The 24118-nt window shown below is 41.7% G+C and overlaps 1 protein-coding gene across 1 annotated transcript in view; it reads right to left on the reverse strand.

The window, feature by feature from the left end:
• Nucleotides 1–404: 404 nt before the first annotated feature.
• LOC140125900 (tRNA (32-2'-O)-methyltransferase regulator THADA-like) overlaps nt 405–24118 on the reverse strand; it is a 35732-nt gene continuing 12018 nt past the window's right edge. The window contains exons 7-31 of the mRNA XM_072144790.1: nt 23940–24060; nt 22405–22550; nt 21750–21831; nt 21536–21672; nt 20683–20880; nt 19861–20527; nt 19489–19641; nt 17904–18013; nt 16583–16740; nt 9991–10133; nt 9593–9763; nt 7564–7709; nt 7348–7476; nt 5720–5824; nt 5447–5641; nt 5201–5351; nt 4890–5115; nt 4574–4801; nt 3805–4015; nt 3516–3713; nt 3177–3406; nt 2797–2982; nt 2422–2670; nt 2120–2328; nt 405–1789 (exon numbers count right to left, since the gene is read on the reverse strand). Coding sequence (XP_072000891.1) covers nt 1554–1789; nt 2120–2328; nt 2422–2670; nt 2797–2982; nt 3177–3406; nt 3516–3713; nt 3805–4015; nt 4574–4801; nt 4890–5115; nt 5201–5351; nt 5447–5641; nt 5720–5824; nt 7348–7476; nt 7564–7709; nt 9593–9763; nt 9991–10133; nt 16583–16740; nt 17904–18013; nt 19489–19641; nt 19861–20527; nt 20683–20880; nt 21536–21672; nt 21750–21831; nt 22405–22550; nt 23940–24060 — 4785 coding nt within the window. The 3' untranslated portion in view covers nt 405–1553. The remainder of the gene's footprint in view (nt 1790–2119; nt 2329–2421; nt 2671–2796; nt 2983–3176; nt 3407–3515; nt 3714–3804; nt 4016–4573; nt 4802–4889; nt 5116–5200; nt 5352–5446; nt 5642–5719; nt 5825–7347; nt 7477–7563; nt 7710–9592; nt 9764–9990; nt 10134–16582; nt 16741–17903; nt 18014–19488; nt 19642–19860; nt 20528–20682; nt 20881–21535; nt 21673–21749; nt 21832–22404; nt 22551–23939; nt 24061–24118) is intronic.

A 24118-nucleotide genomic window follows, 5' to 3' on the forward strand; every position in this document is an offset into this window, starting at 1 on the left:
ATAGATGCAGGTAATTTAGATGCAAGTATGCTTGAGGTAACAAATAAAAATGACCTAATTTAGAAATACAAAAGAAATGTAAAGACACCTTTTAGGCCATGGACACAAACAATGGACTAGTCTACACTCTAGTGGGAGAAGTGGCATAACAGACAGTGTATGCTTAGAGCTTGAATGGCGGACGTGACTACAGCAGCCTCTCACTTCTGATAGCTCCTGCTGCTGCTTAACAAGGCATCACCATGTGATAAGAGACACCCTGGTTAAATGCCCCAACTTCTGTGGACAAGTGAAGACATAGATTTTGGGCTGAAAAAATCTGTGTCAAAATACATGTCCCATGTATTTCAACAGAAGGCAGTTAGTCAAGATCTAATTTGTACCGAGAATTGCATTAATTCTTCCCTAGAAATTGCCGCTACCTGAGGATTCCTCATCGGCTACCCTCTGCCACAAACCTTCCTGCTATTCTCAGTCATTTCTTCTGACTTTCAATAACCAAGATGCTATAGCTGGATTGCAAAGAAATAGTGCCATAGGCTGGATATGGCCGGTTGTCCTTTCCCCTGCCATAGAAGTTTTAAAAAAATACTAGATATTTTCTTTCAAGCAAAATGCCATATTTTCTTCTGGATTTCATGCAGAAATTATATCTTTACAACAAAAGGAGGTGTCTGCAAGTCTAATACATGAACAGAATACATTAACAAGTTGCAGTTAAAACTGCCCCACAACCAGTGGCGTAACGTGAAGCTGAAGGGCCCCAGTGCAAAGTCTGTCCCAGGCCCCACGACTTTAATGTATGTTTTATAGTACTAGTTTTCTCATATGGGAAAGTGACACCTTATGGACCCCTAAGCTTCAAGGCCCCGGTTGCGATCGCATCCTCTGCACTCCCTTAAGTTACACCCCTGCCAACAACTGTATTGTAAATATCATAATTCAGTTCGATTGTCGTTTTAGGGGCAGTTTCTTGAAAAATTATTTGTTACAATTTACTAAAGTATAAAAGAATATATTTTATTATGCTACTACATATTTAAACAAGAGTTATAGATGAAGATAGTCACAGACTATCAATAATTAAAAATTGACCACTCTCCTAGTGGTCCTAAAACATATTGGCGGAAATATATTATTAGCCACTTATTATTTCCGCTTTTATTATTTCACTTTTCGCTGATTGCTGACCTTTGCTGGTTAGCTGGTGTTATGTATATTGATAAATTTGTGCCAATTTTCATAAAATTTTGAACAAATGATATAAAATAGGTATTTTACTTGAATAAGAAAAAAAATAAAGAATTTCAAAAGCACATGTTATTGTACAATAACGGGACTCACTAGGCTACCCATGTACAGGTCATCCAGTAAGAACCCTTGGTAGCCTCTTCTGCGTTTTTATACATTTTTAAATTTCATCAGATCTTTTTGGAATTCTCCACTGTTTTTCTTGTTATACTGCTGGATAGTTGGGTAATACACTGGTAAACACACATTTTTTTAAGATATAAAGTCTTCATTATATTACAGCTGTACTTTTGGCAAGGTCATTATAGATTAGTAAGTAGATTTGAAAATCCCAAAAGACCATGAAGTTCAAGTTTCTCCTTTATCTGAGACAGCTCCTTACTCAGGGAGTCTGAAGAGAAGTCTGTGATCAGGTTGCCACTACCTAGTAACACCTCCTGGGCCTTCAGGAGCAGTTTGGTTCGTGCCAATAAACCCAAGACAGCAGCATGTACATTGGAACAAGCTAAGGCTCTAAGCATCACAAGTGATGTGGGTCCTGGAGGAGAGAATGGTAAAGAGAAGAAAGAGGATGGTGTAAATATTCCCAAAGCTATCAGACTACAAAAATAAAAACAAGGTAAATATATGAAATAGTAGTAAATCTAAACAAATCTAAAGTGTTTCTATCCCATAGTTAAGCTATTTCAGAAGTAAAGCTAACAACTAGTTGTGTTTTCAGTGTATACTGTATCCTGTGTTCAATGTTCACTACCAATGATGGTCTCTGAAGACTTTTAGAAATGCATTTCAGAAATATGGAAATCCATCAATTTCTTGTAATATTGTTATTTATGCTTGTCACATGACACTTCCCATCTTGACTTACCCTGGTCCTTGAGCCAGCTGTGCCATTTATGAATCTGCTCTCTCACTGGAATTGCCAAACTCATTACCCATTGGAGTATTAAAGAACAAAGAGAAGATTTCTGGGCCATTAGAGCAATCAGCTCCTGAATCAATGGACATAGTAGATTACAAAGGAAATTGGAGTCTGCAAACACATTGGGCTCATCGTCCTCATAGAGTGTTACAGACCTGCAAGAACAAGAGCAATTTATATGTTAGTGGGGATATAATATATCATTTCACTTTTCTGGTTCTTACTACATTTGGCATCTTATAAATCACCTCTCAAGAAGAGAGGAAAGTGCAGAATGAACATCATAAGCAGGTAAGCGAGTTGTAAAAGAGCAGAAAGTCTCCTCGCAGTTCCAGAATTTATCCTTCAGAAGCTTCAGGAGGCCAAGGATGGCCCAGTCACTGTGCAAGGACCTCTCAGATTTAGGTTGATTTAGGACAACAGCAGCAAATCTGGTTGCAAGGTTTCGCACTTTTCGATCTTCATCTTGGAGTAGATCCACCCCACACATTATAGCTCTGAAATGCAAAAAAAAAAAAAAAAAAAAGAGAAAAGCTTTTAAAAAAAAACATAAAAAAAAAAAAAAAAAAAAAAAGGAGGTAGAAGACTAGAAATAGACAAAAACATTTTGGACATGGTCTAACCTCACGGCTAGTTGTGTGAAAGCAGGTGTAGGACATCGGTTTTGTAGTCTCACCAGGTCACCTCCTGTAATGTGTAAAGCCTCTGCTGCAGATAGACGGAGCATCTCACAAGATATTGCTGGGTCTGCACACACAAGGAGAACAGAGAGCCAGCGGGTAGTAAGGGACACATCTTCTAATAGACCACTGCCAAGAAAGCAAATCAATATCTTTCAATTATTTTGTATGGTTTTCTCTACGATAAACAAACCTTTCACTAAAGCGTAAAACATATTTCTTCAAGATGAAATTGTATTAATCATAGTCCAAGTACTTCTATATTCGAATCATCAAATCCACATAAAAACTCCTTTGGCATGAGTGTAACAACTGTCACTTACCAGTGTAGTAGTAGCAAACTCAGCGCACAAAGAGCATGGACACGGATTTGTGGGCCACCTTTCCTGGATTCCAGGAAACTCAACAAGCCATCTACACATTGCATGGTCTTTTCAAGGGGAGGTTGGTTATCTGGCAAATAAGGGCAAACTCTGTGTAGGTGAACAAAACCTTCCAGATAAAGCCTGAAGCTCACAGGCAGATCTGATGTAAGCTGCTTGCACAACATATCCTAAAAGATAAAATCAAAAATAGAGATTTGATTTCAGATAAATTCTGTATTTAAAGATAAATTCTGGCAGCTGCATATGGCAGCCAAGTTATTTTTTTGTTCAACGTACTTGTAATGTGTCTCTTAGTAATAGGCCAAATTCATTGGGAACATCTCCAATCTGCGTCTCAATTAGCCACTTAAGAACAGTTGTATGTCCAGACTCAAGGAGCTGTAAGACTAGTTTGTAACTGGAAGGACCAAAGAAACGGATTGCTTTGCTACAGATGTACTGAACACATGTCTCCTGAAAAGTGTCGGCACCCACCTGTTTGATAGTGAAGAAAGTGATACACTTTTATGGGAAATACTTACAGACAAGCACATAAATATGCACACACACATTATAAATATCTCACCTGTGATAGGAGAAGCTCCTCTACATTCATTACGGCCTTACAAATGGCCTCATGCCCTTGACTTCCCAAGTCCTTCCCACAGCTGGGCAGTAACAGGCACAGAACTTCCAGAAAGGAATTTCTCACCAGTGGGCACTTTTGTTCTGGTGAAAGCAGCCAAAGATATTGTAGAAGATGCTTAGCAATCTCCTGCCTGGTATCCTCAGATATACTTAAAAAGACAAGACATGAACATGAGCTGTGGGATCTAAAGCATTGCAGGTGCAAATATAAATCCTAAGTAATATCTGAGTAAAATAATAATGAGTAGAGGAAGGTACGATTGTAAGCGACTGGTTGACAAGCTTGTGTAGATTGTAACTGCGCTCTGCCAGAGGTCATCACACGAGAGGCTATACAGCACAAAACATTGGGATTGTGAGAGCCAACAAGACATCTTTGGATGATATAGAAGGTTACCTACACAAAATCCCAGAACTGTGAAGTACTGGTGGATTATTTGCACAAGGTTTAGAATTGAAAATATTCGGTCTAAAGGCCATATGAACTGTGCTATTACAAGTGATAGTAAAACGTATTTTTGAATGAAAATATTGAAAACGAAATTATGTGTCTATTATTATATGACTCCTATCGGGATTGGGAGATCCCATACATCATAATAATAAAGTTGTTACTTTACACGCCCTCCAGTTTACTGCCATGTATATTCCTGACTGCAATAGTTTTGCCTGTAAGTCTTGCTCCTACCCACTTTGTTCATTCTCACCAGTTTTCTTTCAAAGCGTGGCCCAGCAATGCATAAATCTGCTGCAGTTGTCCATGTAAGGCATTGTGAGACACTCGATAGGTCGTAAGAGGTAGGCTTTTTATCAGTTCAGCAAGTAATGCGTGATAATCCATGACCAGAACAACAGGCACAATAGCACGGGCAGCCATGACACGCACAGCATGAATAGGGTTTGCCCTCAGGTCCAACAGTGGGTTTATAAAACATCTGCGGTAAAAGATAAAAGAAAAGTTGTTGAAGTATATTTAGGGCTGAAATAAATGCCTTCCTGTTGGAACAACCAAAGGCTCCTCACCTGCCTTCACTGTCTCCCCCAGGCTGTAGCTTGGCAAGTAGTGTAAGGATAGGATGCAGGCTAGGATGTAATATTTCTTTTGCCTGTGCGGCCTTTTGCAGTTCTTCCAATAATACATCTCTCAATCCTGGATACCTCCGCAGAAGAGCCCCAATATGCAGCGTGCTTTGTACAGAACACTCTGCATCACTGCGGGACAGTCCCAGCATACCAACAGTGAGGGCGGCTGGGAATATATAAGAAAGTCAGATGCATTCACTACATGAAAGATTCATGACTTCTAGAAAAGTCTATGACAAGACTCAACTTACTGAATAGCTGTAGAGCTGCATTACGCATAGCCCAACATGGAGAGCAAAGACTGCTGACTGCCAGAGACATCATAGGAACCGCATGGTTGAGTAACGGAGAGCGAAGTCCTGAGGATCGAAGCATTGTCTGTAGAGCGTGAACAGCAGATACCTGCAAACCAATAAGTACACAAACGGCCACACAATACTTTGCCAGAAACTATTTGTTCTGCTGTAAAACACATCCGTTTACTGAAGACCCTGTACCTGAGGAAGGTCTCTTGTCTGGTCCCAGTTACAGGGCAAGGTTTCTTTAGCCAACATGAGTAAATCTAGTACGCAGGTTTCAAGAAGCGGATGTTGTGGCCCCTCTGCAGATAAAATGCCCTGAAGCAGAACTGGAAAGCCTGCAGCTCTGCGGGTAACAGAGAGAGAGTTCTGAGACTTTGCCAGTAACAAGGCCTGCAAAAAAGGTATTAAGAGGTTGTTTTACACAATGTAAGGAGGATAGTTTTACACAACAAATAGTGCAAATCACACCTGCTCCATCATTTTTCTAGGCAGATCTCTCAAGCTTTGATCTTTATGGTGAAGTAATGCAGAACAGAGTATGGTAAATCCGGTGCTGCATCCATCTACAGCCCCCTGCAAGATAAGAAAAGTATACAATCCTGAAAATCCTACACCAAGTCTTATTATGCAGATAGATATCTAACAGATACTTTATGTTGCAATGCAGAGATACATTTTTTTTAACACGTAAACAAATTTGCCATCAAGTTCGCTAGGAGAGGACCTCACTTCCCAGACCTGCTGCAGTGGAGGGAGAGGTTGACTTGAAATATGGAGCTATGAAATTAGAAGCCCCACCTTTCTGAGATCTTTTTCTTCTTTGTCTGCCTTTTGTTTTCATTCCATTTCAAACTTTTATTCATCAGGACAGACACCATCGGGGCCAGCGTATGATAAATGTGGCCCATGGTATTTCCAGACTTATTTTTAGGAGTCTAGCACTCATAAAGTTATACCATTAGCTTTAGTATGAATAAGATAGTAGTAGATTGTGGCAATAATACCACCCGTTCTCGGAGACCTTTCCACACCAATAAAAGGATAAGATGAATTTGGGGAAGGTTTTGTTGAAAATTGAGAGTTTTAAGCACAGCGTAGCTGTAGGTATTTGTAGAAGTGTTGTCTTGGGAGTTGATATCTACTGTTTAAAGTAAAAACAAATTTGATTTGAAGTTAAATGTGTTATTCAAAGATTTGTATAGATTAAATCTGTGGACACTCATTGATCATTGAAGAGGACAGGTAACCCCATTCCACCAAATTTATAGAAAGGAAGGTCAGACATTTGATCTACCACCCCATTAAATCAATGAGAGAACTGAGAAATAGCCAAGCACAGTACCTGGCTATCTTCCACTCGCTTAAGCATGTTGCCCACAAGTAAGCTCGGTCCAACAATGCCGCTCCATGCATTTGTGGGATCTACTGTACTAGACCATGAATCAATTAATTGAACACAGTGGGGGTTATTTATTATTGGCATTGTTGACGTAAAAAAGGCTCAAAAACTTGCATCAAGCTTTTATTCGACTTTTCACCTGCAAAGTTGCATGGGACTATTTCTGCCTTTATGTAGATTTCTCTCTGTCCTAGTAGGATTTTCTCAGGTTTCTTTATCTTTTTTAAAAAGTTGCTTAAAAAGTTGCATAGCCACTCAAGTCCCTTGCTGCCATATATGCTGGGACTTTTTATACATTTTGCAACAGTAAGTAAAGCATAAGAACATTTATTAAAGGGCCAAAGCCACTTTAATTGGATCTGAAGGACAGCAGAGTTCCAAAGATAGACATAGAACTGTCTAATGATAAATAACCCCTAGTCATTCAGTTCAAGGATTCTAGATTTGGTTTGGTAAATCCACAAGCAGAGAAAGTTTTTTCAGACCAAAATCACTTATGGGCAACAAGCTTTAGAAGATCCTCTGGAGAGAGCCCAAATGCTGTTGATGGGGCATAATAAATTAATATTGGACAATCCTTTTAAAGATGGCAGTTGCATAATAATTTCAGAGCTTTTTGCAGAACAAATCATAAAAATAAGCTGCAACAAAACATTAAAACAATCGGCCTCTAATAGGCAGTCTGTAAAACACTCACCCAGTGACGACATCTCATAAATATATTGTTATAAGTTGCCATAGATTCCTCTACTGCTGCATTTGAGATTATTGGTGTTGAAGCAGCAATCAACTTCTCCACCAGTGGCCCAAGAAACATCCCAATTTCCTATAAGGGTAAGAAAAATATAGAAACTGAGAAAATAAGTTGACAATGATATTTAAGCAAACATTAGGCAGCTTACTGGAGTTTCACCTTTAAAGAGACCCAGCAACAAGTCATGATGAGGCTATGCTCTTCTGAAATGAGTAGGTCTTCCTGGACTTCCTCTAGGCCTCGACCATGTGCGATAAGGACCCTAACTGCCTTGCCCATATCCTGAAAAGATGGTGCAGTCGCTTCTGTGTGAAGAGTATGAGAGTTATTGGACTGAAAATGGCATATAAATGGTGAAGCGTTACTCTCATAGTTTAGTGAGCAAGCTTTGCATTAGTTAGTGTACAAATGTATTTAATGTCTTTTAATATATCAGTTACCACTAAAAGAGGGATACTAAGCCAATAAACTGAAGGTTCCTCCACTTCTGCTATTCACCTTCTGTGGACAGTCAGTTAATATATTTTTTGAATTCATTCTTAGCTCCCAACCGTCCCTTATTTGGCGGGACAGTCCCACTGTGCAGTTGGGAGAATGTCCTGGGTTGTTCCGCCTCTCCCCTGTCTCAAATACTAGAGCTGCAGAGCAGAGACCAGGAGGTGGGATCGTATCTGCTATGCTCTAGTTATCCATGCCCTCTGCCAATACTGTGATTTCCTGTTGTGACCCCGGTTCCGTTATAGACTTTGGTCCCATGCTCCCTGCTCTGACTACCGCTACGTCCCAGACTCTCATCCTGTGCTGCCTGTCTCGACCTCCTGTCTGTCTCTGACCACGGTTTTGACTTACAATTCTGTACTATGCCTTGGCAGCCACTGCGCCTGTGGAGCAACCTGGTGGTACCACACAAGTTTAACTCTCTTTGCAGCGGGCTCTGGTGAAAACCGGGAACCACTTAGGCTCTGCTCCCAGGTGTCGGTTTACATCATCCTACATCAAGACTTCTTCATGTCACATTCCACCAGTGCAGTGGGGTCCTCTTGGGCAGTAGTACTTCCCAAAATGTTATATGGTGTACACTTCTGTATCATGAGACATATCTGAGGTAGTAGCTATTGTAGTATACCCCTCCCTGGGGAAAGCAACTGTCCTTCTGGTCTTGTGGTGTTGGTCACTCCTGGTTTTTACTTCTCATTTTCTATGAACTAATTAGCTCCCTGTCTGCAGGAAGGGTAAAGGATGAGGAGAGTACTTTTTTTGTGTATTAGTGTCTCCTAGTGGGATCAGCTATATCTCTAGTTCTCTAGGTCCCTCAATGAACCCAGCAAGTAAAAGATTTAAATGAGTCCCAAAAATCCTAATTTTAAATATATATAGGGCTGAACCAAAACATAAAAACTTGGATGGGAAGCTTAATGGAGTATATATCCAACTAACTTCTGGGAAAGCCAGTGAACGAGAGAATAAAAGTGCAGCAACAGTTATTGCTGTGGTTCTTTTACAGTCTGTTCCAACACAGCAGTGCCCCGTTACAAAGCACAGCTCAATTTAAAGGGGTTGTCCGAGTTCTTAAAAAAAAAAACTCAGGGAGGCCGGGAGGGCAGTGCCTTACCTTCCAGTGCCCTCCGGTATCCAGCGCTGCTGTCGCTCCGGTCCAGGCGCAATGTAAACAAACATGGCCGCCGGAGCAACGCTGGACTCAGCTTCCGGCCGCACCCGGAAGGTAAGTAGAAATTAATTTTTTTAAGCAGCGCCCTCCCGGCCTCCCTGAGTTTTTTTTTAAGAACTCGGACAACCCCTTTAAGTGGGTAAAGTCAGCTGTATTTAAAATCTTGATATCACTACAGATTCCTCCACAATTCCCCTACCATGATCCCTAAAGAGACCAAGTAACCAGGAATGTCCTTTTTAGATGGTGACAGCTTTCAATAGACTGATTTAAAAAAATGCCTTTGTCACGGTGCCTGGATCTATGTAAAAATGTCACTGGCTTATCATACTTGATTTTTAGGTTAGACTTCCTTGAAGTAAAGGAAATAAGCAGTAATGCCCCAAAACCTGTAGACAAATGTGGTGTCAATTTCGCAAAGCAACCAACATACAACAGCTTTAACTAAAATAAAGAATTACAGTTTGACCCGGTCTTATCTGGAACATAGGTGTAAGTAAAATGTTAAGAGCACCTTACCTGAAGGTTCTTCCCTCCATGCTTTGTGCAGCATACTAAGGATGAAGGCCGCTATTTTTTGCAATAAGCTTACAAGATTCTGTAGGAGACAATGCCAACCGGTGGCATCATCATCTTGTAAAATACATTGAGAAACGTCCAACAGGCATAACCTCAGAGCAGAGAGTACCCCTAAATAGTGACCAGAAGGAGGGCAGACAGGTTAGGGAATGCTATATGACTGACATCCAATTTGTTATCCACCTATTCAGTAATTTACCTTCCATAACCTTACAGGAAACAGTGAATGAGTAACTTTAGTAAATGCAGAAATAATATATCACTACTGAGTTATTCATAAAGAGAGAACACAAAAAAATCCCACCACTATCTCATCCCCACTAGAACAGGATGCTTACCATGGAGGGGCTTCTCCCTAGCTGCACGTAAGAGGTTTTCTTGTGCACAACAATAGTGATCCTTAAGCATCTTGGTAAGAAAGGTAATAAGTCCTAGAGCAGAGAGGGGGATGCCTTCAGCCAGGTACATAGAATGATTTGGTCTTAACCAGGGAATAAAAAAAAAATAAAAATAAAGTGATTGCCATGAATTATTGGCCATGATAAAAGTCATCTTAAATATATATTACTACTTAGCCCTACCAACTTTTTTCCCCATTTATTCCTTTTCCATCCACTAGAGCAGTGATGGCTAACCTATGGCACTGGTGCCAGAGGTGGCACTCTGAGCCCCTTCTGTGGGCACTCAGGCCATCACCAGAGAGGACTCCTTTTATCTTCCTGCAGTCCCAGACAGCCCAGGACTTGCTGTGCACAGAGCTATTTTAAAGTGACAGCTCTACCTGGGACTATTTTCTGCTTTATTGGTGTCCTCAGGGTGCTGATATGAATGAAAGCTGTGACAGAGAAGGGAGTATAAATCACAAATTAAATTTCTGTGTTGGCACTTTGCGATAAATAAGCGGGTCTTTGTTGCAGTTTCTGCACTCGGCCTCTAATAGGTTTGCCATCACTGCACTAGAGGCTCCTGGTCCAGTTCCATGTCAGGTTCAAAACAGTGCTGTCTACAGCTGGGAATCTGTTCCCTATGGAATAGACTTACTGCTTTGGCTTTTATCATACATACATACACTCACCAGCCACTTTATTAGGTACACCATGCTAGCAACGGGTTGGACCCCCTTTTGCCTTCAGGACTGCCTCAATTCTTCGTGGCATAGATTCAACAAGGTGCTGGAAGCATTCCTCAGAGATTTTGGTCCATATTGACATGATGGCATCACACAGTTGCCGCAGATTTGTCGGCTGCACATCCATGATGCGAATCTCCCGTTCCACCACATCCCAAAGATGCTCTATTGGATTGAGATCTGGTGACTGTGGAGGCCATTTGAGTACAGTGACCTCATTGTCATGTTCAAGAAACCAGTCTGAGATGATTCCAGCTTTATGACATGGCGCATTATCCTGCTGAAAGTAGCCATCAGATGTTGGGTACATTGTGGTCATAAAGGGATGGACATGGTCAGCAACAATACTCAGGTAGGCTGTGGCGTTGCAACGATGCTCAATTGGTACCAAGGGGCCCAAAGAGTGCCAAGAAAATATTCCCCACACCATGACACCACCACCACCAGCCTGAACCGTTGATACAAGGCAGGATGGATCCATGCTTTCATGTTGTTGACGCCAAATTCTGACCCTACCATCCGAATGTCGCAGCAGAAATCGACACTCATCAGACCAGGCAACGTTTTTCCAATCTTCTACTGTCCAATTTCGATGAGCTTGTGCAAATTGTAGCCTCAGTTTCCTGTTCTTAGCTGAAAGGAGTGGCACTCGGTGTGGTCTTCTGCTGCTGTAGCCCATCTGCCTCAAAGTTCGACGTACTGTGCGTTCAGAGATGCTCTTCTGCCTACCTTGGTTGTAACGGGTGGCGATTTGAGTCACTTTTGCCTTTCTATCAGCTCAAACCAGTCTGCCCATTCTCCTCTGACCTCTGGCATCAGCAAGGCATTTCCGCCCACAGAACTGCCGCTCACTGGATGTTTTTTCTTTTTCGGACCATTCTCTGTAAACCCTAGAGATGGTTGTGCGTGAAAATCCCAGTAGATCAGCAGTGATTGGCTGATTAGAAATTAAGTGTTAACGAGCAGTTGGACAGGTGTACCTAATAAAGTGGCCGGTAAGTGTACATTATGCCATTAGGCTTCCTCAAAACCATGCTTAATGTTAAAGAGACTGCCTTACAAGGTAGCTAAGAGGAAATATTTTCCTTATTCCATCACACAGATTTTATTTTTTTTTAAATTTTTATAAAGTATATACTCAAGCATAAGCCGAGCCGAGTATAAACAGAGACCCCAAATTTTACCACCAAAAACTGGGAAAACCTATTGTATAAGCCATGGGTGGGAAATGCATTGTTCACAGCCCCCATTATATAGCCAGCCAGCCCCCATGTAGTATACAGCCAGCCTGCCAGCCCCCATGTAGTATACAGCCAGCCTGCCAGCCCCCATGTAGTATACAGCCAGCCTGCCAACCCCCACGTAGTATACAGCAAGCCTGCCAACCCCCACGTAGTATACAGCCAGCCCCCATGTAGTATACAGCCAGCCAGCCCCCATGTAGTATACAGCCAGCCAGCCCCCATGTAGTATACAGCCAGCCAGCCCCCATGTAGTATACAGCCAGCCAGCCCCCATGTAGTATACAGCCAGCCAGCCCCCATGTAGTATACAGCCAGCCAGCCAGCCCCCATGTAGTATACAGCCAGCCTGCCAGCCCCCATGTAGTATACAGCCAGCCTGCCAGCCCCCATGTAGTATACAGCCAGCCTGCCAGCCCCCATGTAGTATACAGCCAGCCTGCCAGCCCCCATGTAGTATACAGCCAGCCTGCCAGCCCCCATGTAGTATACAGCCAGCCTGCCAGCCTCCATGTAGTATACAGCCAGCCTGCCAGCCTCCATGTAGTATACAGCCAGCCTGCCAGCCTCCATGTAGTATACAGCCAGCCTGCCAGCCCCCCTGTAGTATACAGCCAGCCTGCCAGCCCCCCTGTAGTATACAGCCTGCCAGCAGTTTGCCAAGCACATTAAAAAAAAAATAAAAAAAAAACGTACAGAACCACATTCCAGCGCTCCCGATGCCCTGCGCAGCTACCCGATGTTCCAGTCCCCTCGTCTCCTCTTCTTTCTTCTCTTTGCTGTAACAGCCAAAAGAGACGAGTCCGCGCAATCTGCTGGTGGCCGGCATATCACATGGACACGTCTCTGTCGGCTAATACAGGATAGAGAAGACAGAAGAGGAAAAAAGTTTTTTCTTTATATCATTTTTTCTTTTTGCTTCAATAATCTTCAATACAAAATATTTACAGGTAAATCGTGAAAAAACCTTCATGATTTCATGCAATAAAATAGTAGTGCTTGCATCACAGAGTTTAAACAGAGAGTGTCACTATCGTACATACATTTTGTTCGCTTATGTATCGTACATACATTTTGTTCGCTTATAGTCCATAATTGTGTAGTTTAGACACTCACTTTGTAGTAGACCTCGGGCAGCGACCCATACTCAGAAAACTGCTGAAAATAAGGGTATGACCCACATGACGTGACGTCAGGTCATGTGTCTCATGTAGTCTTAACTACACAATTATGGACTATGCCGCTTAAGAGAACAAAATTTATGTACGATAATGACCCTCTCTGTTTAAACTCTGTGATGCAAGCACTACTATTTTATTGCATGAAATCATGAAGGATTTTGCGATTTACCTGTAAATATAGTTTCATAGTTTCATAGTTTCTACGGTTGAAAAAAGACACTCGTCCATCAAGTTCAACCAAGGAAGGGAAGGGATTGGATGAGGAAGGGATTTAGGGGAAACAATTCTATATAACATAACCATCTATGTTATTTAGGTGTAAAAAGGCATCTAGACCCTTCTTGAAGCTATCCGCTGTCCCTGCTGTGACCAGCGCCTGAGGCAGGCTATTCCACAGATTGACCGTTCTCATAGTAAAAAAGCCCTGTCGCCTCCGGTGATTAAACCTTGATTTCTCCAAACGGAGACAGTGCCCCCTCGTCTTTTGATTTGATCTAATCTGAAACAACTTCCCACCATATTTTTTGTATGGACCATTCATATATTTAAATAAATTAATCATGTCCCCTCGTAGTCGTCTCTTTTCCAGACTAAATAAATCTAGTTGTTTTAATCTTTCCTCATAACTGAGACCCTCCATACCCCTTATCATTTTTGTGGCTCTACGTTGAACCCTCTCCAGCTCCAGGGCATCCTTTTTATGGACCGGTGCCCAGAACTGGACAGCATATTCCAGGTGTGGCCGAACCAGTGCCTTGTATAGTGGTAATATTACATCCCTATCACGAGAGTCCATACCACTTTTGATACATGACAAGATCCTACTGGCTTTAGAGGCAGCTGATTGACATTGCATGCTGTTATTCAATTTGTGATCTACTAGTACCCCCAGGTCCTTCTCAACAAGGGACTCACCCAGATTTACTCCCCCAAGGACATATTTTGCCTTTGGATTATTGGCCCCCAGGTGCATAACCTTACATTTATCCACATTAAACCTCATTTGCCAAGTGGATGACCAAACATTCAGTTTGTCCAAGTCACCCTGCAGCCTATGAACATCCTCCATAGACTGTATTACACTACACAGTTTGGTGTCATCTGCAAAAATAGACACAGTGCTATTAATTCCTACCTCTATATCATTAATAAATATATTAAATAGTAGTGGGCCAAGCACAGAACCCTGGGGTACACCACTCATAACTGGTGACCATTCCGAGTAGGAATCATTGACCACAACTCTCTGGATACGATCCTTCAGCCAGTTTTCAATCCAATTGCAAATGATTTCTGCCAAACCAATAGCCCTAATTTTACCCATCAGGCGTCTATGAGGGACAGTGTCAAATGCCTTTGCAAAGTCCAAGAACACAATATCCACAGCTGCTCCTCCATCCATGCATCTGCTAACCTCTTCATAAAAGCAGATAAGGTTAGTTTGACAACTTCTATTCTTAGTAAACCCATGCTGGCTGTCACTTATTATACTATTTGATGTCACATACTCCAGTATGTAGTCTTTTACTAACCCTTCCAATACTTTCCCCACAATGGAAGTTAAGCTTACAGGCCTGTAATTGCCAGGCGAAGTTCTAGAGCCGTTTTTATATATTGGCACCACATTTGCCTTGCGCCAGTCACTTGGCACCACACCAGACATTACAGAATCCCTGAAGATTTTAGCCAGCGGTACAGCAATAACAGAACTGAGTTCTTTAAGAACTCTGGGGTGTAACCCGTCTGGTCCAGGAGCTTTGTACACATTGATTTTATTGAGCTTAGATTGGATAATGCCTACATTTAGCCAGCCTAGTATATCACAGGATCCATGACCCGCACTGACACCACCCAAGTCAGAAGTTCTCTCTTCTATTGTATAAACGGAGCTAAAAAACCTATTAAGTATCTCTGCCTTCTCCTGGTCTCCAGTCACCGATGCCCCATTTTCAGAATAAAGGGGTCCAACCTGTTGTGACCCATTTTTTTTTGCATTGATATACCTAAAAAATTTCTTGGGATTTGTTTTGCTATCTTTAGCTACCTGTCTTTCATTTTGTATTTTGGCTGATTTGATTTCTTTTTTACAGATTTTGGTAAGTTTTTTGTAAGTATTGAAAGCCTCAGGTGACCCGTCAGATTTATATTTTTTAAATGCCCTCTTTTTCTCATTAATTGCCCTTTTAACTGTAGCTGTAAGCCACGCAGGGTGTAATCTAGCCCGTCTATACTTGTTACCTATTGGAATAAATTTAGAAGTATAAAAACCCAGGATAGATTTGAATTTCTCCCATTTAACATTAGTATCACCATGTGACAGTATCTGATCCCAGTCTGTATCCTGTATTGCAGCCCTGAATTTTTGGAAATTAGCCCTCTTAAAATTCAAAGTTTTCGATTTTCCCACCTGTTTCTGCTTTTTAAAGTTTAAGAGGAAAATAATTATATTATGATCGCTGTTTCCAAGGGGTTCCCTGATACTGACATTTTGGACAGTCTCCTCATTGTTAGAAATCACAAGGTCCAACAATGCGTCACCTCTTGTGGGATCTTCTACAAGCTGCAACATAAAATTATCCTGTAGAAAGTTGATAAAATGTCTCCCCTTCATAGATGAAGACGAGCCCTGACCCCAATTTATATTTGGAAAGTTAAAGTCTCCCATTATCACTACGGTCCCCTCCTGTGCAGCCCGCTCCATCTGTTTATATAGGTGACCCTCTATTTCCTCAGAGATGAATATTTTGTATTGAAGCAAAAAGAAAAAGCAATATTGTCTTGGATATGGTCATCTTTGTTGGACACAATTCATGGATGCGTTTATATGAGGAAATGGAGATCCTCTAGTCCTAGACCAAGTCACATTTTACCCCTTTATATACTTTTGTCTATTTGTTGTATAAGACAGAAGAAGAGCCCAGCCGAACATCAGGGCGCCGGAGGGCGAATATGTAAGTTTATTTTTTTTATTGACTTGTATATAAGCCGAGGTGAGGTTTTTGAGCACATTTTTGTACACGAGTATATACGATATTACTGTACCATGTTTAATGTTTTAACTCAAATTAATTAATTTCAGAACATGACAGTATGATGTATTTTCCACTGACATCAATGCAACACTGTTTTAGATCCTCGCATTTCTTTCAATTCTGAATTCAAGAATTTTACTCAATTATAACCAATGTACAAATACAGGCAATAGAGTAAAATGTCCGGACTGACAGATACTGAAAAGAAAATAGCTTTGAGAGTAGGTTACAAATTTTGTCACTTCAATTGGGCTTTTTTTATAAGGCCATCAATATAATGAGAAAATGTATGTGAAATAAAGTGCAACCACTGCTATAGCTGTTATCTCAGTTTACAATTTAAGTACCTTTGTAACAAAGTCTTCAGGAGGAGAGCTCCGGATTCTGCCATTGGTACACGAGGACTACAAATTAAGGTCTGCCCTAGCTCAAACAATGCGACAGTCATCTCCTCTGAGGCTGGCAGGAAGAATCGAGCAAGCAGATCAGAGGCCATGTCACGGATCTGTATGGTAATGTGACACATCAGAAAGTTAGAAATATACATTTAATTAGGTGCACATTTTTAGGAATAATAAACATGTTGACTTTTAAGTTTTATATCAACCATAACACATTATTACTGAGAACAATACCCTTAACTATTATTATTATTATTATTAAAGAGTCAAAAAGTTATTGTTATACCCTATCCAGAGGATAGTGAATTATAAGGCGATTGTGCTGCCTCATTGCATTGTATGGGAATGATGGAAATAGCTGAGCAATGCACCAAGCATTAGCCGAACATTTCCATAGACAGTGAATGAAGAGCAGGAAACAGAGCAGACATTGGGCAGGGAATACTTTTGAGAGATGTGTCGGGTTAACGGCAGAACAGGGACCACGTAATCAGGGAGATATCACCATGTGTCCATATATGGTCTCCACAACTCCCAGGGATTCCCCAGACACAAGGGAGCATATTTATCAGGGCCTGTGCGCCACATCAGCTTATTGCCAGCAATTGCGATTATTTTGCCCTCTCTGCCACCTTCACGCCAGTGTGGCGTGATGGGGTGTGAGGTGGGGGGCGCGTGCCACCATTTTGTCCCTCTTTCTCTTCCGGAGATGTAGGGTATGACATGCACAATTTGATCTTAATGTAACTAAGAACCTCAAGTTCGTTTTGTAAATGTAGCCTAGCAGCAATAGATCAGTGGGGCAGATTTACTTACACAGTCCATTCACGATCCAGTGGCGCGTTCTCAGCGGAGGATTAGGGTCCGGCCGGGATTCACTAAGGCAGTTCCTCCGACGTCCACCAGGTGTCGTTGCTGCGCTGAAGTCCGCCGAGGCCCGCCGGAGTGCACGATCCTATACTTGGTGAAGGCAAGTGCAATTTTTTTAAAATGCGGCGGTTTCTCCGAATCCGTCGGGTTTTCGTTCGGCCACACCCCCCGTGTTTCCATCGAGCGCATGCCGGCGCGCCACAATCCGATCGCGTGCGCCAAAAACCCGGGGCAATACAGGGAAAATCGAGGCAAATCGGAAATATTCGGGTAACACGTCGGGAAAACGCGAATCGGGCCCTTAGTAAATGACCCCCATTGTATGATGTGTGGATAAGCAGTCTAGTTCTTTTTTCTGTCCCAATGTCGGAATAAATAGACACGGATGACTCTTTACCTCATTAGTGGTGTCTTGCATACATCCTAATAGTGCCTGCATGCTGCTGGTTGACAGGAAGTCCCAGCATCCTTTCTGTTTTGCATAGTTTAGTAGAAGAGAAATATCTTCTGTAAATAAAGCACAAATGCAAAATTTGAGAATGTGACCACACAATAGATAAAGATTTTGGACAGAAAATATAATTAGAATACATAGAGGCAGACAAATTTCTCAAAATGACTGGCACAATCTGAAAAGCTTTAAAAAGGCACCACCACCACAGTAAACATTTTATTTCATGATCATGCTTCCATGTTTTCCATAGTGATAATGAGCGACCCTACTATCCCTGCCGCAAATTATAGAGCAGGTCATACTCTTTCTCTATTGTCATCGGCGCAAAAGGGGACCTCACATGCCGATGACACAAGGGCAACGAACAACAGACCACCAGCCCATTATCTGCAGCCTGAGAGCACACAACCTTTATGTGCATAATTGGCTTATGAAGTTTGATGTAGATAAATACACTAAGGCAGAAGGGAAAAAAAATCTGTGCAGTATAGTTTAATAGGAAAAAATGTGACCAATGTGACATTTGCATTATGCAAAATGCAATTATGCAAATGCATGAAAATGTTAGCACATTTTTCGGGCACAAATCAAGCAAATTAATAGCAAATGCAAAATTGGACAAAAATTCTGTCTTAAACTACACCAGATTTATCATTCAGCATCACACACTTTTATAAATCTGGTGCAGTTGAAGACTCTGGTGGAGACTTATCATTGAATCTATGGCAATTTTCTGGCACTGCAAGAATGACAGACTATTTTCGTGACTACACCACTGCACGCTATGTGGATGCGAAAGGGAGCACGACCATCGGCGGAGTGAGCGCACATGGGACTTTCCTACCCCATGCCTACGTACTTTATAAAAACGCCAAACTACGTTAGGTCAGACCTGGCGTAGTTATTCCTGGCACACCCCAAAGAGTACCAAGCCTCTTTATATATCCGTCAGGACACAGGGGTGCGTGGCCTTTGTCATACGCCGATGCACGAACGCCGGCGTATGATAAATTCCCCCCTGAATATCTAAATTTGCTCTAACTTTTAGACACTTTTGATAAATATGCTCCAAGGAATGAACTTGACCTTGATAATCACAGCACCAAAACTGCTAGCAGGAGACAAATGTTTTTCTAGGGAGGCAGATACTATAACAGTGATGGCAAACCTTTTAGAGACCGAGTGCCCAAACTCCAACAAAGACCCACTTATTTATCGCAAAGTGCCAACACAGAAATTCAATTTGTGATTTATACTCACTTCTCTGTCACAGCTTTCACTGATACCAGCACCTGAGGACACCAATAAAGCAGAAAATAGTCCCAGGTAGAGCTGTCACTTTAAAATACCTCTGTGCACAGCAAGTCCTGGGCTGTCTGGGACTGTAGGAAGATACCTGGAGTCATCTCTGGTGATGGCCTGAGTGCCCACAAAAAGGGCTCCGAGTGCCACCTCTGGCACCAGTGCCATAGGTTAGCCATCACTGTACTATAAGATCAACCCTGGAGAACAGGAGGGAAGCACTCACGTGGGGGCTGTCCTTTCTTCCTCTCTGGTTTCCAGCGGTCAGTAAAGATTTCCAGCACTGAGCAGAACGTGATCAAGGCACAGCATCGCCGCTGATAATTGCCCGCTGGGGTCAATGAAGAAATACTCAGACGAAATATCCAATCTGTGAACTCTGTATAGTAGAAAAGATACAATAAGAGAACAAATAAAATTCTTTAAAAACCCTAAAATTCTATCAATGGATAGTAACACATTCTCAGTTATTGCTTTCCAGTCAAGAGGATCCGGTATTGCCAGATCCTCCTGATTTCAGACCATAGGATGCTGGCACTTATTTAGTAAGGCTCTTTTTTTCTAAAAAGTGTGTCTTATACCATAAAATAGATCTTACCTACTGCCTGGACCACAGTTTCATTGTGAGTATGACCCTTGCGGAAGAAAGACATTGCTGCATCGCGCAGCCGCTCTAAAACCTTGCGTAGTCCAGCCTGGAGTTGCTGTCGAAAGCCTGGATTGTCGCAGCCCATATTATAAGGCAGATATTTCTTGAGTAGTAGCAGCTCATGAGAAGAAGGGGGTTGATTACTTCTAGGACCAGTGCACAGGAAACTCATTGCATCCAGACGTACGCCATCATCCGCAGATTCGAGACACAGCTGCAGACTCTCTTCAGCTTTTAGCACTTTACCCAAGACTACCTTTTGTGCACGTGCAAGGCTGATCCAGCCACGAAGATGTGAAATATCTGAACCAGACAGCGTTTCTGCCAGCAATTTAAAGGCGCCACTAAACGTGCGCAGGGTACAGGGGAGAATATGAGTTGCAGCATTATTTTGTAGACTACATTCTGCTGAGCTCATTGCATCAGAAAGAGGCACAAGCCAAACTTCTGCCCAATGTTTACCAAGCAACCCTTCATCTACTATACCCTTCTGAAGCCACTCTTGTTTCTGTAAAGAAATAAATGTCCGGTATGTCTCGGAAGCTGGGGGGCAGAGGTAGTTGGTTGCCAAACAGTTATACAGATGGGATGGGAGCAAAGGGTAGAGTGCCAAAACCTGTAAGCAAAACAACATTTGTCAACTGGTACAGCTATGTGCTATAAACAAGCCTATATGTTCACATTGATGATATACAGCAGGTTAAAAACTGCCTCTATTATTTATGTAAAATACAAATACCACTATATCATAGCATAAACCTCAAGTCTGACCTTCTTAGATCCAAGGAATGGTAAAAGAGCACAGAGCACAGTGTATCTGGACCGAGCCTGCCAGGAGATTTCTGTGACTTTCTGCAGAAGTTTTTGGAGTGTAGTCTCTTCTGTTACTCCCAAGAACTGACATTCCTTACGGTGGATGTGCAAATAGCGCTGGAAACAGCCGAGAACCAGAGCAGTCATACCGTCCACCTGTGCATGGGTGCATAAGACTTTCATGTTTTGTGATATTTGAACAATTTCACTAAATAACACCAAGTCAGTTGTAACCATGTAAAACTGCAGATGGAGTCTCCATATCTTTGTATAAATTGATAATTTCAGCCGGATTTTAAAAATCTCCCATGTGAAATCTCGTCAGTGAACATGGCACAGCCCCTCACCAATTGAGCAAGTCTAGTATTTAAACAGCAGTGACTCATATCAGAGGACATGTTCAGTGAAGAGATCTCACAAGTCTAGCCACAATCCTGGAATATGAAATACATTTTTTTTTACAGTCTTGCTGGAGATTAATGACTTACAATACAGATCAAAGTCGGTGGAGCTGTTAACATTCTAGGTCAGATTGAGACATTTAGGCTTAATAGGGGGGGGGGGGATTGCTATGTCTAAGGCTGAATATAAGGTGTGTCCTGACTTAGGATAATACAACATAAAATACCCTACGGGAAAGTGCTGTCTAGACGGCAGCTGAGGGGTTGGTGTGGGAGGAGAGGTGTTTATATGAAAACTGATGTATTATATGCTTCTCTACATTTCTTTTATTTATGATTCTGCACCAAATATGCAAATATATATTAAAAAGGATGTATTTTTATTGCATATAATGCAACAAATTCCTTGCCTGCATTTCAGCTCCAGTCCACAGAAGATTTACAACACGTGAAGCAATGTCTTGGGTTTCCGTCAAAAGAAATGTCCCCTGGATTCTAAGCAGCACAGGCAGCTGCTCCCGCACCCGTTGTAACCAGAGGGAGAGCACTAAATACAACGATCAGCAATTATATTAATATTTTCAAAGACCTAAAATGAGACTATAAATCTTTAGATATTTGTACCTTGAAAACTGTAATACGGCTCCTTCTGCTGATCACACAGACAGGCCACAGCAGGAAACAGACACTCCAGCAAGGTTATACTCTGAGAATAGACACAATACTACAGCGTTAACAGGGGTCTTAAGCACATCTAAACAAACTATAGTACATCTTCTGTTGTTTACCCTTGACTAGCCAATTTTAATGTTTTTTTCCCACTTTTAAGCCAGTGCTAACCATTGGGCACTAAACCAAAACTGAGACTGGGTTTCTGATTCTGTTTTCTGTGTTCCAGAATCAGTAGAGTGTTGGGGTCCAGCTGTCAGACCCACACTGATATCATAGGTCATCAACACCTTAAAGGCAATTGGTCACAAGCATATATAAATGTCACAAATGTATTACTTCAAAAGACTACTGCGAAACTGTGCAGTTAGGGGGCTGAAGATGGTATCCCATTGCCTTGGTTTCAAAATTGTTGTAAAGATATGCAACATATCACACTTGACTACTTCTCTATTCACAACTTTGTTGCAGAGGGAGTGAATCTGTCCCTTAAAATCAAGTGGAGAACTATTCAAGCAGACACAGAACCACATTTACTTTGTTTTACTAATAATTAAATGGCAATTGCTCTTTCCTGGTTTAATGGGCTTATGGCAATGCATCATATTACCTGGTCTGCAGAACATAATTTGCAGGTGAGAAGATCTCCACGACCACAGGTTAGAAGGCCTCTTATTAAAGATAGCAATCCCACACCATTGGTTATGTGCCTAAGGTCTGTCACATGCAATTCTCCAAAATGTAATTCAGCAGCGGCTGCAAGGCACAAGTCACAGAAAATGAATACATAAAATTGCTGGACATAAAATGAAAATATGAGAGGGGACTAGGATGCATCAATGGTTACAAAAATAGTTTTCTATAATTGGATTCTTAACCACTTAAATCCAGAACCAACCCCCAAAAAGACCAGTCTAGAGTGCATGACTAGGAAAAAAACCCTACCAAGTAGAGTACAGTACAGAAAGTGGCCAAAGTGTAAGCGGCCCTCTGAATCATGGAAGCTGCTGAAGAAGACGGTGGGAGCAGAGGAATCAATTTTCTGCACTGTGGAAGCTGGAAGCTTTCTGAGAATTATGGTCACAAATTTTATGACACATCGGGTATGACATTGATAGCACAATTTCTAACAAAAGGGGAAATAAATTCATTTAAGTTTTTACTAAGTATATTTGGGCTACATGATACATTGGGGCACATTCACCTGCAGGGTCACCGGAGTTCACTGAAAGTGCATTTTCCGGCTATAATGCTGCGTGCAGCGATTCACCAAGATTGTGTGCCTGAAATCATGAATGTGTCGCTTCCCCGCTCAGGTTCGTCAAGAGTTCCCCATCTTTTTTGTGGTGCATTTTAAACATAGGGCATGTGACACAATTTAAAAGTTAAATCCCCTGCTCAGTCCGAATCAGTCGGACCTTCCGATGGCATGCCCCCTAATTTGCATTGCATGGAAGACAGCGCAGCTGTGCCACAAAAAGGGTAATGTGTGCCACAATCCCAGCACACACACTTATTAAATACCTGTGCAAGCTGTTTTAGCCCTGAAAAAAGGTGCACAGTCTGACACACTGGGGTAGATTTATCAAGTGTCTGAAAGTCAGAATATTTCTAGTTGCCCACGGCAACCAATCACAGCTCAGCTTTCATTTTATAAGTGCTCATGAATATTTTAAAGTCGAGCTGTGATTGATTGCCATGGGCAACTAGAAATATTCTGACTTTCAGACACTTGATAAATCTACCCCATTATGTTTTTCTAATGGAGAGAAAATGTTTTTTTTTAGTCCAGAATCCACAAGGGTATTGCTAGTTGTGGGCAGCATAACCAAAGGGCTTTGCCATTTTATTCAAAAAGTAAGGGACTAAAGAAAACGTTTTTATTTAAATACAAAGTGTTTTACTAAGGACTGTCCAGCAGGGACCAAAGGTCAAAACTCTGAACCACTATAAGCAAAGAATTTATCTAAAACTGGTCGGATGTCTGGGATTGCTTTGAATTAAAGTTACACCCATCTGTAAGCAAGGTAAGCCCAAATAACACATTTACAAATACGTTTGTCCAGAATGGTGAGAACTTCAACACACACACAAATGTAGGATTATGTATAACAGAAATTTACAACAAAGCCTCCAGGTCCTCACAAAGTTCAAACTTCTGTACAAGGGTCAATGCGGCTTGAGCTGCTGACTCCACTACCGGTCCCGTGTTTGCCAGGGAGGCGACAGCTGTGCCAGCTAACAATTGGGCATCACGGCTGATGTTCTGTAAAAAAAAAAAAAAAAAAGAAATGTGAACACATACATATTATATGATTCCAGCT

The sequence above is a fragment of the Engystomops pustulosus genome, chromosome 1 (genome assembly GCF_040894005.1).
Source record: "Engystomops pustulosus chromosome 1, aEngPut4.maternal, whole genome shotgun sequence".
NCBI lineage: Eukaryota > Metazoa > Chordata > Amphibia > Anura > Leptodactylidae > Engystomops > Engystomops pustulosus.